Source organism: Tiliqua scincoides, chromosome 1, assembly GCF_035046505.1.
Source record: "Tiliqua scincoides isolate rTilSci1 chromosome 1, rTilSci1.hap2, whole genome shotgun sequence".
In the NCBI taxonomy this organism is placed as follows: Eukaryota; Metazoa; Chordata; class Lepidosauria; order Squamata; family Scincidae; genus Tiliqua; species Tiliqua scincoides.
This window is the reverse complement of record NC_089821.1, coordinates 98,910,697-98,924,868: the sequence shown is the minus strand read 5'-3', so window position 1 is coordinate 98,924,868 and position 14,172 is coordinate 98,910,697. Positions and strand designations below refer to the sequence as shown.

General features: G+C 40.7%; 2 protein-coding genes across 6 annotated transcripts in view; one reads left to right on the top strand and one right to left on the bottom strand.

Moving 5' to 3' along the window:
• The window catches only part of WDSUB1 (WD repeat, sterile alpha motif and U-box domain containing 1), a 43,820-nt gene extending 29,733 nt beyond the window's left edge, over positions 1 to 14,087 (top strand). For all 3 annotated transcript variants that reach the window (XM_066612038.1, XM_066612036.1, XM_066612037.1), the window contains 3 exons: positions 1,836 to 1,976; positions 4,333 to 4,551; positions 8,746 to 14,087. In XM_066612038.1, the coding sequence (XP_066468135.1) occupies positions 1,836 to 1,976; positions 4,333 to 4,511 (320 nt within the window). In that variant the 3' untranslated portion in view covers positions 4,512 to 4,551; positions 8,746 to 14,087. The remainder of the gene's footprint in view (positions 1 to 1,835; positions 1,977 to 4,332; positions 4,552 to 8,745) is intronic.
• TANC1 (tetratricopeptide repeat, ankyrin repeat and coiled-coil containing 1) overlaps positions 6,808 to 14,172 on the bottom strand; it is a 180,548-nt gene continuing 173,183 nt past the window's right edge. For all 3 annotated transcript variants that reach the window (XM_066612033.1, XM_066612034.1, XM_066612035.1), the window contains 3 exons: positions 12,548 to 12,694; positions 11,871 to 11,971; positions 6,808 to 8,953 (listed from right to left, as the gene is read on the bottom strand). In XM_066612033.1, coding sequence (XP_066468130.1) covers positions 7,552 to 8,953; positions 11,871 to 11,971; positions 12,548 to 12,694 — 1,650 coding nt within the window. In that variant the 3' untranslated portion in view covers positions 6,808 to 7,551. The remainder of the gene's footprint in view (positions 8,954 to 11,870; positions 11,972 to 12,547; positions 12,695 to 14,172) is intronic.

Below are 14,172 nucleotides of genomic sequence, written 5' to 3'. Positions count from 1 at the left end.
GGATAATGTTATACTGATTATGTTATTGTAGTAGTTGCATTTGTCCTTGTAATATCAGGCAGTAAACATGCTTATGTTGATGCATCATTGTGCATTCTGTATCCAAAATGACTAGATAAGTGTTTTTTAGTCATTGAAGTCCTGTTCCCTTGCAACTTGTTTTTGTTAACAAGGAAAAATAACTCTTGGGAGTTCAGAAAAAGACAACTCCCCTCCCCCATCTTTCTTTCCGTACTGAATTCTCACTTGGTCTGCAAGTGTCTTTAAGAGTCAATCTGCACAATAGTGATGAGGGTGTTTGATGTTTATACTATGCCCTTCAAAGAAAAAAACATTTACCATGGTGGCTTACAACATCTAGAAATGTAATACAGTCAAGAAATAGTAAAATAGCAGTATAAAGACAGTCTTGGGGATTAAAATATATATTCAAAAGACTTGGAAAAAATAAGTCTTTGGCTGATGTTGTAATGATAAAGCAGGCACAGGTAAGCCTTTTCAGTTAGAACATGCTCATTTCCTGTGTGAATGCCATAATGTTTTATGGGACAGTTGGGGTCTCAAGCCAGGGATCACAATTGATGCATTTAGATAGTTAAGAGTGTTGCAGAGTGAGGAGAGACACGTTTTGTCAACTCATTGAATAGGATCAGTGCTGTTGAACCAGTAGGGGACAGTGACTTTCTGCTAACGATTGCTCTTAATCTCCACTCTAAACTACTGGCTGCCTGCCTCTTTGCCTTGCTATCAGCTTTCTGCTTCTTAAATTGTGGGTCAGGACCCAGTAGATGGGTCATGAGCCAATTTCAGATGGGTCCCTATTAATTTCAGTATTTCTAATATCTTAGACTTGATGCTACCATGTGGGAAATATTACACATCTGTACTTTTAACAGGCTACTGTGTATATGCTTTTAACAATGATAGTAAAGGGAGCTTACTCCTTGGTAAGTGTAGGTAGGATTGCAGTTTAGGATTGTTAAAAAATTTCCTACTTGATGATGTCACTTCCGGTCATGACATAACATTTGGTGGGTCCTGACAGATTCTCATTCTAAAAAGTGTGTCCCAGTGCTAAAAGTTTGAGAACCACTAGCTTATAGTGTTTGATTAAAGCAAGACAGGTCATTGCTTCATGCGTATGTAATGAAGATAAATGAAGGTAATGGCCCCAGAGAGGATGTGGGGTCACAGGTATGGCTCACCCTTATCAACTATTTCTGGTATCCATGAGGAACAGGAACACTTTCTCCATGGATACCAGGGGACACCTGTATGCAGTTCAACATGTACTTAGAAAGTTCCTAAGGAAGTTCAACACAAAACTTTTGATTTCAAAAGGGAGGATATCTTGAAAAGATAAAAATAAATGGGAGAGGCTTGTAAAACGGAAGCTGAAAAGGAAAGACAAAGTTCAGATCACTCAAGAATGCAGAGAGGTTATTTTAAACCACAGTAGCAGAACCTCAACTAGAGTGTATACCACTAAAAGTAGGAAAGGGACCACCAGGTCCAGGAAGATGCCAGCCTGGCTCATGAGAGGAGTTGAGGAAGCAGGGTCTTCTTTCAGAATATGTGCTACCTCCTGGTTCAGCAGCAGAATGCCTCTGAATACCAGTTGGTATGGAGCAGTGGAGAGAAGCAAGTGCTTTTCTCCTGCTGGTGGGATTCCTAGAGTCCACTGGTGAACCACTTTGGTAAACAGGATATTGGACTACGTGGGCCTTTGGCCTGATTCAGCACAGCTTTTCTTACATTCTAATGAAATTTATATGTATTTTCAAGGCTGATTGATGCTGAGAAGTCTCGTGACCAATATGCAAACTTCTTTCCAGAGTCTCTAGGTCTTCGTAGTAAAGTGTTGTGTAACATTGAGGAGCTGAGGATGGAGATAAAATCTGCCTGTGTGGGTATCCCTGATGAATTTCTGTGTCCCATAACGCAAGAGCTTATGAAAGAACCAGTCATTGCTGCAGGTAGGTGTGACAAAGCAAGGGTATCTGTTATTTAGGTGCCAAGGAAAAAGATTTGGCCACTAGTAATTACATATGTTTAAAGTACATATATGTCTTTCTCATTGCTGGTCTCGATCAATGGCTTCTAGCAACAATGACTGTATACAGTGCTGAGGCAATATGGCTCTGTATGTCATTTGCAGGGGAGCAGTAGTGGGACAGAACTATGCCCTTGGTTCCTGTCTGTGGGCTCTCAAGAGGCAGCTGGCTAGCCATTGTAGGAAATAAAATTCTGAACTAGACGATCTTGGGTTGGATCCAGTGGCTTATAAGAAATAAACTTACACAAAATGTTACGATCACAGCTGCTTTAGTCTGTACAAAACAGCCTATTAAACCAGCAGGAACAATTATTAAACATCTTTCAGAAGGAAAAGGTTTTCCACCCCATCTAGGCATGGAAAGACAGGGAGCATATGGGATATCAGAACTGTGTCTCCCACTTTCAACAGTGTTAACAGCAGAATAACTGGTATCTTCCACTGTTCATGAGGACCTGGAGGTTTAACTGTTGTCTGATTTGTTGTGCCATACTCTGATAGTTTTCTACCATGTCCTACTTTTGTTGGTTTCCTCCTTTTGCCTCTTGCTTAGGAGGCTTTGTACTGAAGACAGCATTTTGAACCACAGAGAGAGACCTTGCCCGCTACCACTTCCTGAAACAGCAGAGTTTAATAGCATGAGATTCTTGAAAGAGCCAGTGTAGATGGTCAAACTGTAACCACTTTTATCCTTCTGGATAGAAAAGTTGGGTGGAGGGACTTTTTCATGGTATCGTCTTCCGCACACTCATACTTGACGCAAAGAATTGAAAATGACGACTTCAGTCTCAGCCTGCCACCAGTGCAAACAAATACAGCAGCCATTTTTGTTGCTCAACTCTCTCTTCCCAAAAAATGGCAATAGGAAAGGAAGTGAAATATTTGACTAAGTTAATGTGGGAATCAACTATTACTTTAGAACTCTTTTGTTTTTTTTGTATGCTCATGCTTTCTTATTTCATTTCTAGCACAATGGAAAATATTTACTTTTATGAGATGCATTAGATATTACATTAAAGGTATGATTAATATTTCAGGGCCTTTTATGTTTTCTCACTTTGATATCCATCTTATGCGTGGAAAGGGCTAAATACAGACATTAGGATTCATTTCTTCATCTTATTTCAAAAGGAAAGGGGTGAAGGTGAACAAGCTGTGTGTATTGACAAGTGTTCCATGACTCTCCAAATAAACATGTTGTTTTGTTTCTGGAGAAAATGTGACTTAAATGTAACTAAGCAGTGGATTAAAAAAAATATAAACTGGAAATGCATACATGTTTTTTGTGTTAGCACTGCTGCATGAGGGTTATTAAAATGCAGATTGTCAGTTGCAATTGACTGCCTAGTCACGTCACTGTTTTGGTGCTTCTGTTTTATACATAAAAAGGCAATGGACACAAGGGACCTTGCATAGCAGCTCTGATGATTTCTTTGACAGGTTTGTGATGAACTTTCAGAAAGCAATTTTAAAGCCCGCATTAAAATAAGTAATAGAAGAGATGTGCTGAGAAACCCAGTCTCCTTTATTTAGCAAATACTTGGAGAAAGGGGGCTGCATTTATTCACCATAAAAAATAATGTTCAGTCTTCCACCACATTGTTTTTAAATTTCAATTGTTTTAATTCCATGGAAATCTGATTACTTATTTTCCACATGAGAAGATGCTATCCCATCAGTTGCAACCCAACGTTCAGGCAGTGTTTGATATGAGTATGTAATGTATCTGCTTATTTGCAGAATTTCCATCCACAGATCTGGCTCAACACGGGTCCCCTGGACCTGAGTGGAGCCCAACTTGGTCCCACCCGAGCCCTCCAGAGCCTCTTCTGAGGGGCATGGAGGCTGCACACAGTCTCCTGTGGGTAAACCCCCACAGGACTTCAGAATAAACATGTCTAGATTTGCACTATAAGATTTATTTCAAATGTAGTTTTAGGGTTTTCCTGTAGAGTACATATCTTTACTTCAAAGACGTAACTACCCCTGCTAACTGGGTAAGAGGCACTTTTTAAGTGGGTGCTCCTCTTTTATTTAGTGGGGGGAAAGTAACTGGCCTTCCTCACCCCAGCAGTGTCTTTTCTAGTGGCTGTTTGCTGGTGTTCTCTTGCATCCTTTTAGATTGTGAGCCCTTTTGGGACAGGGAGCCATTAGTTGTTTGATTTTCTCTGTAAACCGCTTTGTGAACTTTCTGTTGAAAAGCGGTATATAAATACTGTTATTAATAAAAATAATAATAATAATAATAATAATAATGTTTATAATTGTCTCTTTAGATGGCTATTCTTATGAGAAAGAAGCAATGGAAAATTGGATTATTAGAAAAAGACACTCCAGTCCCATGACAAATCTTCCTCTTCAGAGACTTGTACTTACCCCAAACAGAAATTTGAAAATGGCTATCAATCGCTGGTTAGAAACTCAGTCGAAATATAATGAAAAACCAGAATCTTAAGCACAACTGTTCTTCTAAATTATTGGAAATGGAGTTGAAGGTAGGTAAAATAAATTCAGTCGAGAGGTATTTGCAAGAAACATGGAATTTTGCCTGTTAGCACCTGTATATTGATGGCACTGTACCTAGTACTGGTTCATACTAGGCAAGTACTATACCTGGAAGCTTGTAACAAAATCCAACTGTCAGTGAACTTATTTGCTCCATGAGTTACAGCTGAGTGTAACTTCTGTTACCATTAGTGAGCATGATCCAGTTGAAGTTAAACTGATTTGGATCTCAATTTCAGTTGGAATACTAAGCATGTACATAGCTTTCTTCCAATGAAATAAACAGGACTTAAGTGCCTAGTTTTAACTGACTCATGCTCTGAAATAGTAACAGAAATTAGTCAGCTCTGTAAATCATGGAGCAATTAATTAAAATTAGAAACTCAATAGTGTGTTTCTTGAAACAGATTGCCATATCATCATGTACAAATCAGTCTAATATTAACTGAAAACAGATATGCTTCCAAATTAAAGGTTTGTTGACAATAAAAATACTATTCCCTTACACTACTGAGCTCAATATAACAGAGTTGAATTGTCATCATTTTAGATTTGGCATGCCCTGATTATGTGTGGCATGGTACTTCAGACAGTATTACAGGTTGAGTCTCCTTATTCATGAGGTTTCCATTCCCAGAACTCACTTGGATGGCAAAAATCACATTAAAGCAAATCAATTTTAAAAAACAATATCCCTTTGCTAGGCAATTTAAAAACAGCCTTGCTGGCCTTTGATGTAAGACAGAGTCATTAGGCAGAGAACTCTTCAATCAGTCTCTCTCCAGGTGCTTAGAAAGGCTTCACTCCAAGCCAGTGACCCCTCCCGTCACCCAGAGCACAGGGCTGGGAAGGAATGGGAAGGGAAGTGTTGCTTGCCTTAGAGTGAAGCTGTTCTAAGTACCTGGAGAGAATGATTGATGGATTGTCAGCTGGCTGCCCTCTTGCATTAACCAGGCTATTGTTAAATGACTTTTTTCCTTTAAAGAGATAAAACCACCAGTGAAAAATCTGTGGATAGATTATACCTGTACTTTGGCCAAGAACCAGCCCCTGACATCATACTTCAATTAGCTCTTCACATATCTTCAGTAGAGCATGATCAAGAATTAATCCATTTTTGCCCAGCCCACAGGTGTACACATTTGATCCCTGTTGCATATATGCAACATTGGGCAGAAATGGCTTAAACCATATAGAGAAACTAATGTGCATATCATCAATGTGGTGCTTATAAAATATTCCAGAGCTGTGCTTCTTCCTTGATGTAAAACTTGCTCTGATGCCATCTGCTGTAGTTCCACTGGAAGTAACTGGCAATGTCATCACTAGTTACTTCTGGATTTGGAGACCACAACATAAGCTTCCAATGGTGGTAAGAGGGGCATGAGGGCTTTTTCAAGCGCATGCAAACAGTGCACTGGAGCTCTGCCCACTGGGCTGCGCCTCCTACTGCTATTTGAATCTCCCATCGTGGTACCACCAGTTGAGAACCCCTGCTCCAGAGGGCTTCAAGATGCATAGACTGTGGGGTAAGCTCTGAAAGGCAAAACAAGTTTCAGCAGTGGACAGCCATTCCAAAAACATGCCCGTTTATGCTCAGATATGACTTTGGGCAGAGAAGTAACCCATATGGACCTGTTGTATGGTTCACACCATTTCAATTTGACCAGCCCTAACTAGGGCTGCATCACTGATCTGCATCACTGATCTGCCAGCAAAAAGTTTACAATTCAACCAGAAACTATATTAATAGACTTTTATTTCATATGGGAAAAATACAGTAGCTGTGCAAAAAAATAGATCTACAGAACAAGAGAATAAAATAAGATTGTACAAATACCAAGAAAAACAATAAATAAGCTAGAGAACAATTCATTAGAAATTGCAATTTTTATGGAATTTTTAAAAACCATGTGATAATGCTGTTACAATGTACATACATATTATACACAAGGGGAATAACTGTTAAAAGGCAACGAACTACTTCAGCTTGTACAACCTCAAACTTTACTACTTACAGGAATGTCCTTACAAACTAGCTATCTTGAAAACCTCCTTTCAGTTAAAAAAACATTTCCCACAGAGGAAAGGATCACATGCCCTTCCTATAGAAAAGTAAATACACAAACTGTGCTCCTTCCTCAGACTGTTGGGTGTTCTAAAAAAACACTAGCAAAATTTGCGTCCTTATTCTCCCTCTTATTCTGACATAGCACCTCAAAAGGTGTTTAGAGATAAACTCTGTAAAGTGCTGATATATGATGTTAACATGTCATAATATTATATTACTCAGTGCAATAACCAGGATATTGTTACAATGCATGCAAAATCCCCTGTAATTCCTTTGCTATCTTAGTAACTTAAATCTAAATCATTCATATGATGAAATAAAATATGGCTGCTGAATGATTAGCACAGGAGTGACTGAAGTTTCCTGAAATTACACCCGCTTCCTTATTAAGCTGGAAGAATCATAATTAATCTTCCTAACATCTATGGACAGATCTGGATGTTCTATGGATTCCCACCACCCTGCAGGAATTAATCCACTTTAAGCAACCAAAAAACATTATGGCTGTACAGACTAAATTTATTTGCCTTTTTAAAAGGACTCTGTTATGCAGAACTGAACACTCTAGTTAATCAGGCATGCCTGGTTAAATCTCCCCTCCCTCAATAAAGACTGATTTTAATTATGGTATTCCTTTTCCACTGCATTAACAAAAAGCTTCTTTACTAAGTGGTGATCACCCATGTTTTAATTAATAGACCTGGTCTATTTGAACACTAGATACTGAATAGATAGATACTGGTCATCATGGACAGGCCAAGTAATGGTCAAGAAGTGGCTGGATGATCAGGTTTTTGTTATATACCCCTATAAAACGTTAGCAATTAATAGCAGTAATTTGGCCCTATGCACTAAGTTTTACAACCAAGAGACATGGTTCATCACAATTATTAGTCTGTGATAAGAGGGCTAGGATTATTCACACGTTGGATTCTACAAAAGATCGCTTTGGCTTTGTAGAGGTGACGTGACTTGAAGGAATGTCTTTATTCAGCTGGGGGTGCTGTTTCACGAGAACTTCCTGATACAAATGAGACACAGGCTTAGCTATTCTGCTGTCCTGGGAGCAGGCAGAGACTTGGCACTTGAGTTCCTCAAGTTCTTTAGACTGAGTTCCGTTCTGGATATTCTCTCCTGGTATTACAAGAGAAGAAGAAAAACTTGCAGTCCGATTGCCTTGGTTGCCAGACTGCTTGGCAGAAAACTGCTCAGAGCTCAGTGATGAAGTTCCTCCTGCTACAGCAGCACTTTTCAGAAAACCTTCTGCAGCCTGGCCTTGCCAACTGCGGTTTGGTGCATTCATGTGCTGCTGCTGGAACCTTGCAGTTTTATCCATAATCCCCATGAAGGGGGTGTTGCGAGGTCTAAGTTCTGCTGTTCCACTCTGAACTTGGTTAGCTTTGCTTTCCTTGAGTCGAAAGTCTGGACTGTGCCCTTTCATGCTCTCAGAAAAGCTGCTGCTTGAAGATAAGCTGCTTGTAGAGCTGGATACTACCATGCTAGTAGAAACTGGACTAGGACAGATAGAGTTTTGCTGCCTTATTTCACCAATTCCTTGAGATGACTTTTCCATGGTTGGAGGAGTATGGACAGCTAGCCTTTCATGAGTTTTAGACTTACTCATGAAAGGGTGAGAAGACCCTTTGTCACCAGACTGCAAGTAGGGAAACTGGCTGGCTGTGAGTCTTTCACTGAATAGTGCAGAGCTATTGCCTGCAGTAATATTTGCAGATAGTGTGTTTACCCCATCCAAGTGCTGGCTCTTACTGTTGCTTAGACTTGTGAGATGCCTGCAGGGGACAGGGCTTGGAGGAAGATACTGAAGGGACTGAGTCTTTGTGCCAGCACCAGGTCTTGCTCCGGACTGGAAGGAATTCAGATGCTGGTTGGTTTTTACTATCTGGGCTTGCTTTGTGGGCTGCATGGTCAAGCCAGGCTCTCGCAGGTATTTACTGCCTCCTCTGGGTGGTGGGGATCTGGGTTGACATTTCTGATGACAGCCTTCCTGAGAGTTTCTGCTACAAGACAAAGCAGGCTGGGGAAGGGGGAGCTTCTGTACAGGTGGACCAGGCATTTCCTCCTGCAAAAATTCCTCCTCTTCTATCTCTTCCAGGCTGAAGTGATCCTGCACAAGCACTTCCTCCTCATTGTCAGAGTCATTGTTCTGCTGGGTTGGCTGAGGACACAGCTGCTTTTGTTGTTGCGTTCGCTGGAGCTGTTTGCACTCCTCTTCCACTCGAGCTAGCAGTCTCTTTATTTCTTGGTTACCAGGGCACAACTTTATGGCTTCTCGGAGATCACCAAGGGCTGCATGAAACTGCCTGGAGGAAAAAACACCAAATACAATTGTAACTTGTCATGTACAACAAACTGCCTAGACAAGGGCCTGTTACGTATGGGTTAAAATGTAAATGTGCCATCTGTCCCTGTCAGATTTGCATAAGACACCCCATGTCCTTTCTTGACTGTCTCAAAGGTGGCCACTCAGATGACAAAAGTTGATCAATCAAGTTGTTGTACAGCTTAAGTTTTTCTTTTACTTTTGTAATAGGCTTCTCTATCAAAGCAAAAGTCAGAGACAGGAGAGTTCCCAGGTTCATATGGCACACTTTGGAATGTTGTTGGGTGTAGATTGCAAACCTTACATCTGAATTTAAAACACAGTTGTCCTGGCTTCATCCAAAGAAATGTACAGATTTTCTTTTGTAGTAGATTATCCTGTTTCTGAAACTGTGGGTTGGAACTCACTTGGTGAGTCCAAGTTTCTGGTGGGTTCCACAAGAGACTCCAGTGAAAACACTGTTAATGGAAAGATCAGATAACTAACTGCCTCAAGCTTGGAGACTATTCAAAAATCAGATAGCTGCTAATTGCCCTGCAAAGAGCTGAGCTCCTGCAGTTTGCAAGCTTGTGCAAATATAGGGAGATAAATGTTTGAGCATCTTTTTTCTGGTGTTTTTTCCCCAAGTCAGTCAATCACAGGTAGTGGGGGCAGATGAAGGTCATGTAACTAAACCCCTCGAGCCTTGAGGCTATTAATAGGGATGCCTCATTACAAGAAATGGATTGAGTTTTTGGCAAATAAATACACAAAATTTTATTTGTAAATAAATATATTATTTCTTTCTAGATCACTTTGTTTTTAGAACTTCATAAAACTAGGTGGGCCCCAATAGTCATTTTTTAAAAAAGTGGGTCCCAGTCTAAAAATTTTGAGAACCACTGCCATAAAAAAATATATTGGGGCACAGTCCTAAAGTTGCTTTTAGCAAGAAATTAAACCTACTTTGTAACTCAAGGATTTCCTTTTCAGCAAATTCCATTAGCTTTAATAAAAAGAGGAGAGATGATTTTTCCATTTATTTAAGTTGCACTCCATGCACAAACTATTGATCTGGAAACATTTTTTCCCTGTCTGATGCTGAATGTTTTCTGCCAAACATAATATACCATACATGTACCCTAGAGGCTTTCTGAAGCCCGCAGAGGCCACACATGCCCATGGCCTCTGCGGGCTTCAGAATGAAGCCCAGAAGCCTTTAAACGTGACCTCCAGTTTTTTGTCGAAAACCACAGATTCAGACAACAATGATTTTCCTTATCCGTGGAGGTTCCTGTAATGGACCCTCTGCTGATAATAAGGGCCACAGTATTTCTTCCTATGTCTCAAAATCAATTTGCTATGGCAGTGCGATTCTAGCATAGTGGTGAAGAGACTAGACTGAAGCAACATTTCCCCAGTTCAAATCTCAATTTTATTATGAACTCCTTATAGGTGGCATTAGGCAGGCGACTGAGCAAAATGAGGGTAATACTTGCCTTACAGGGTTTTGTAAAGATATCAAGATAATACATGTAAAATGCTGGGCACACTCAGAAAAAGCATGCATGATTTTCCTTCCTCTAATTGTCTAATCCAGATAAGACAGGCCACTGTTGGAGACAGTTCTGGAAAGGAGGAGCCACATCGCAGGTAGTTCCAACAGAGCCCTTGTAGTGGCCTTTGCTGCATCCCTTTTTCCTCTCTCGCAATATCTCCTTTATACACAATTGCAAGAGGCAAAAGGGATGCAGCCAAGATCACTCCTCTATTGCAGGGATGTCCAAACATTTTGGCAGGAGGGCCACATTATCTCTTTGACACTATGTCGGGGGCCGGGGAAAAAAGAATTAATTTACATTTAAAATTTGAATAAATTTACATAAATGAATTTATTAGAGATGGAACTGATATGAATGAATGAAGGTCTTGCAGTAGTTCAAGGCCTATAAAAGGCCTTGCACAAAGCAAGGCCAGCCTTTCCTTCACTGCTGCATCACAGATGTGAAACAGCAAGTAGTGGAGGAAGCCCTTGTCCCACAGCTCAGGTGAGAGGTCGAACAGTTGTCCTCATGCTGAAAGCAGTTGCATCGGACCAGTCCAGGCTCCAGCAAGTCTCTGGAGGGCCAGAGGTTCATTGGAGACTGGGGGCTTCCTGAGGGCCGTAAGTGGCTCCCGGGCCGGGGTTTGGGTACCCCTGCTCTATTGGAACTACTTGCCATGAGGCCCTTCCCCTCCAACAGTGACCTGTCCACCTGGTGATTACATAACAAAAGGAAAGAGTTGGTATCTGGACAGGACTTCTATCTCAATTCCTTTTTCATTTTACACTTCCTCTTAAGCTTTACTGTAGCAAAGTAATGCAGAAATGTAATAAAATATAATCATGAATACAACGAACAAGTTTAATTCCATAGCTGTGAAGGCTAACCCCAGCACCCATCAAGAATATACATCCACTAAAGCATATTGATTGTAGCGTTAGCTCAATCCATCTGTTAAATTTTTGGGGGGAGGGGTGGGATAGTGAAGGACAATCCTGCTACTTATGAAAGTATTGCTATGCGTGCGTCTGTTGATAGAACAGCTAATATATATATATATGTTTACTATAGGCTTTTCAGAAGATTGCACAAACATGCTACCTGAATGTTATTCTGAAAGAAACGATGTCATTTCAAGCATCTAGACCAGCCATTTTCAACCGGTGTGCCACGAGTGGTGCACAGGTGTGCCACAGGAATTTGGGAGAAGGTCATTTATTAGTAGGGCCAATGGGGATGTGAGTCTCCCACTGGTAGCATGGTGTGCCTTGGCAATTATCAAAAACCTGATAGTGTCCCTTGACAATTTTAGTGCCTTGCCAGTGTGCCGTGAGATGAAAAAGGTTGAAAATCACTGATCTAGACTGTCAATACCTGCTGTTCCTCTTGGCTCTTGCTCTTGCATAATATGCTTCATAGGATGTGGGTTTGAGATCAAGTGCCTTAGTAGCAAGCTCCTCTGCCATGCCAAAATCCTGTCAAAGTAAAAAGAAACCAGCTTCAAATCTTCACAATAGTCATTTGTGAAATGATTACAATGAAATCATAATGAGCTGGGGAAGCTGTCCAGCTTATTATTCCTTTGCTTAGCAAACAATTACTGTCTTGACCTGTTCCTGAACCCATTTCTAACTTATGCTACAACCACTGTTCCCTTCAAGCTAAAACATGCAGCCTAAAGACCTGGGAAACCGAGCTCTGCATGGGTCAGTGCTCCCAGAAGTCCGGTAATGACATGTGATGCCACTGCTATGCATCTGATAATGACACTGAGATGCTGCATAATCACCTATGGGGTCTGCGTAGATCCCTTAGAGGAAATACTGTTCGCAACCCAGGCTACAAAGCATTGCCTTCAAAACAGATATGTATTAATACAGGAGTGCTTTTACATGTCTCCTGTTGCAAGGTCAATCATGACAGAGAATGATGAAAGTGGTCTGCAGCAAGTAAGACCCATGCACTTGAACCAATGCTAGCTACCCAGGGTATTTTTCTATAATCTCTCTATAATCCACCAAAAAATAAAAACTTGGGCAGTAAAAGCTTACATTTGTTTTTCTGCGGCATCGTGACAGATTCAGATAGAGGGAAACTCTGAGTTCATTGAAAGCTTTAATTTCTTCTCCAAAGCTTTCTCGAGGAAACTTCCGTAAGGCATACTGGTACCGCTGTGCTGCTTCCTTCATCTTCCCTTTCTGTAGGTTGAAGAGCACAGAAATATTGCTAATCTTGTTCTTAAATGCTGCTTTCATCTTAGAAATCATTTGAAATGGAATAGAAAGTTAGAAAACACTGGATTTGATGCTAAGAAGGAATTCAGGCATGTCAAAAAGAAAATATGTTGACTCATGCAGTTCTTATGCTCAGAGGCTTTTATAGTACGTTGGATGGTAAAGTGTCATAAATTGGAACTGCATGTGAATTGTTAATTTTGAAAACTGTATCATTGTAATAATCCAAATACAGGCATACCCTAGAATTCATGGATCCAGCACCTGCGGTTTCAGTTATCTGTGATTCCGTGGATATGGGAACTACTTTTAAAATGTTGGGAAAGAAGCTGAAAATAGCTTTGCCTACCCTTGAGAAGTGAAACCACTGCATTTTGAGGGCTCCAGGCAGTCTTCTGAATTGCCTGCAGCCTCTTCCTAGTCACACAGAGGCCTAGTCACACAAGAGATGACCCTTCACCCAAGGTCATCCCAGAATGTATCACGATACAATGCTAGCCAGCCCAGGGTATTTCTAATTGATTTATAAGAGAAGAAGAAAGGGACTAGGGTCCCTCTAGTGCAGCCATTTTCAACCACTGTGCCGTGGCACACTGGTATGCCGCGAGAGGTCCACAGGTGTGCCAGTGGAATTTGGGGGAAGGTCATTTATTAGTAGGGCCAATGGGGATGTGAGCCCTCCACTGGCAGCATGGTGTGCCTTGTCAATTGTAAAAAGCCTTATGGTGTGCCTTGATAATTTTAGTGGCCTTGTCAGTGTGCCATGAGATGAAGAAGGTTGAAAATCGCTGCTCTAGTGCAAGGTGAGCCTTTGGCACACATGCTGAAGGTTGTATGTGAAAAACTTATTGGTACACATCACGCAGTGCCATCCCTTGAGTCTTTAAGTCCCATGCATAAGAAAGGCCTAAACACATTTCACTGTCTTAATAAAATCTATTCTTGGGTGTATTTGAATCCAAAATGCATTGGTTTTGCCCCATTGGCTCTAAGGTTATATGCTGATTAGAGCAGCTTTCTCTTGAGGAAGCCATGGCATAGAGTGAAATCGATGCCATTTTTGGATTCAGCATCCCAAAAATATTCTAAATTTGTTCAAACATCCTTCATAACTAAAGAATTTTTTGTAGGCTTGTGTTATTACTGCCAAATGAAGTAGCAAATGATTTTTTTTTTACAACCAGAGCAGTGAGAAGTGTTCACAGACGATGTCTCACAGTGGCTTGGCACCAGCAGGACATGTGATGTCAGATGACCCATTTTGAAATCTTCACAGACTCAGTGTACACATCAGTATTTTTTTTCTGTTTGACTGAATGCTGGATTTCACAATAATAATGGTGAATGTGTACCTTAACGGCTCCATAATTTTTATTTCTTAGTAAATATATTTGATATATACAGGTTGTGTCTTGTTATCCACAAGGGTTCTGTTCCAAAAC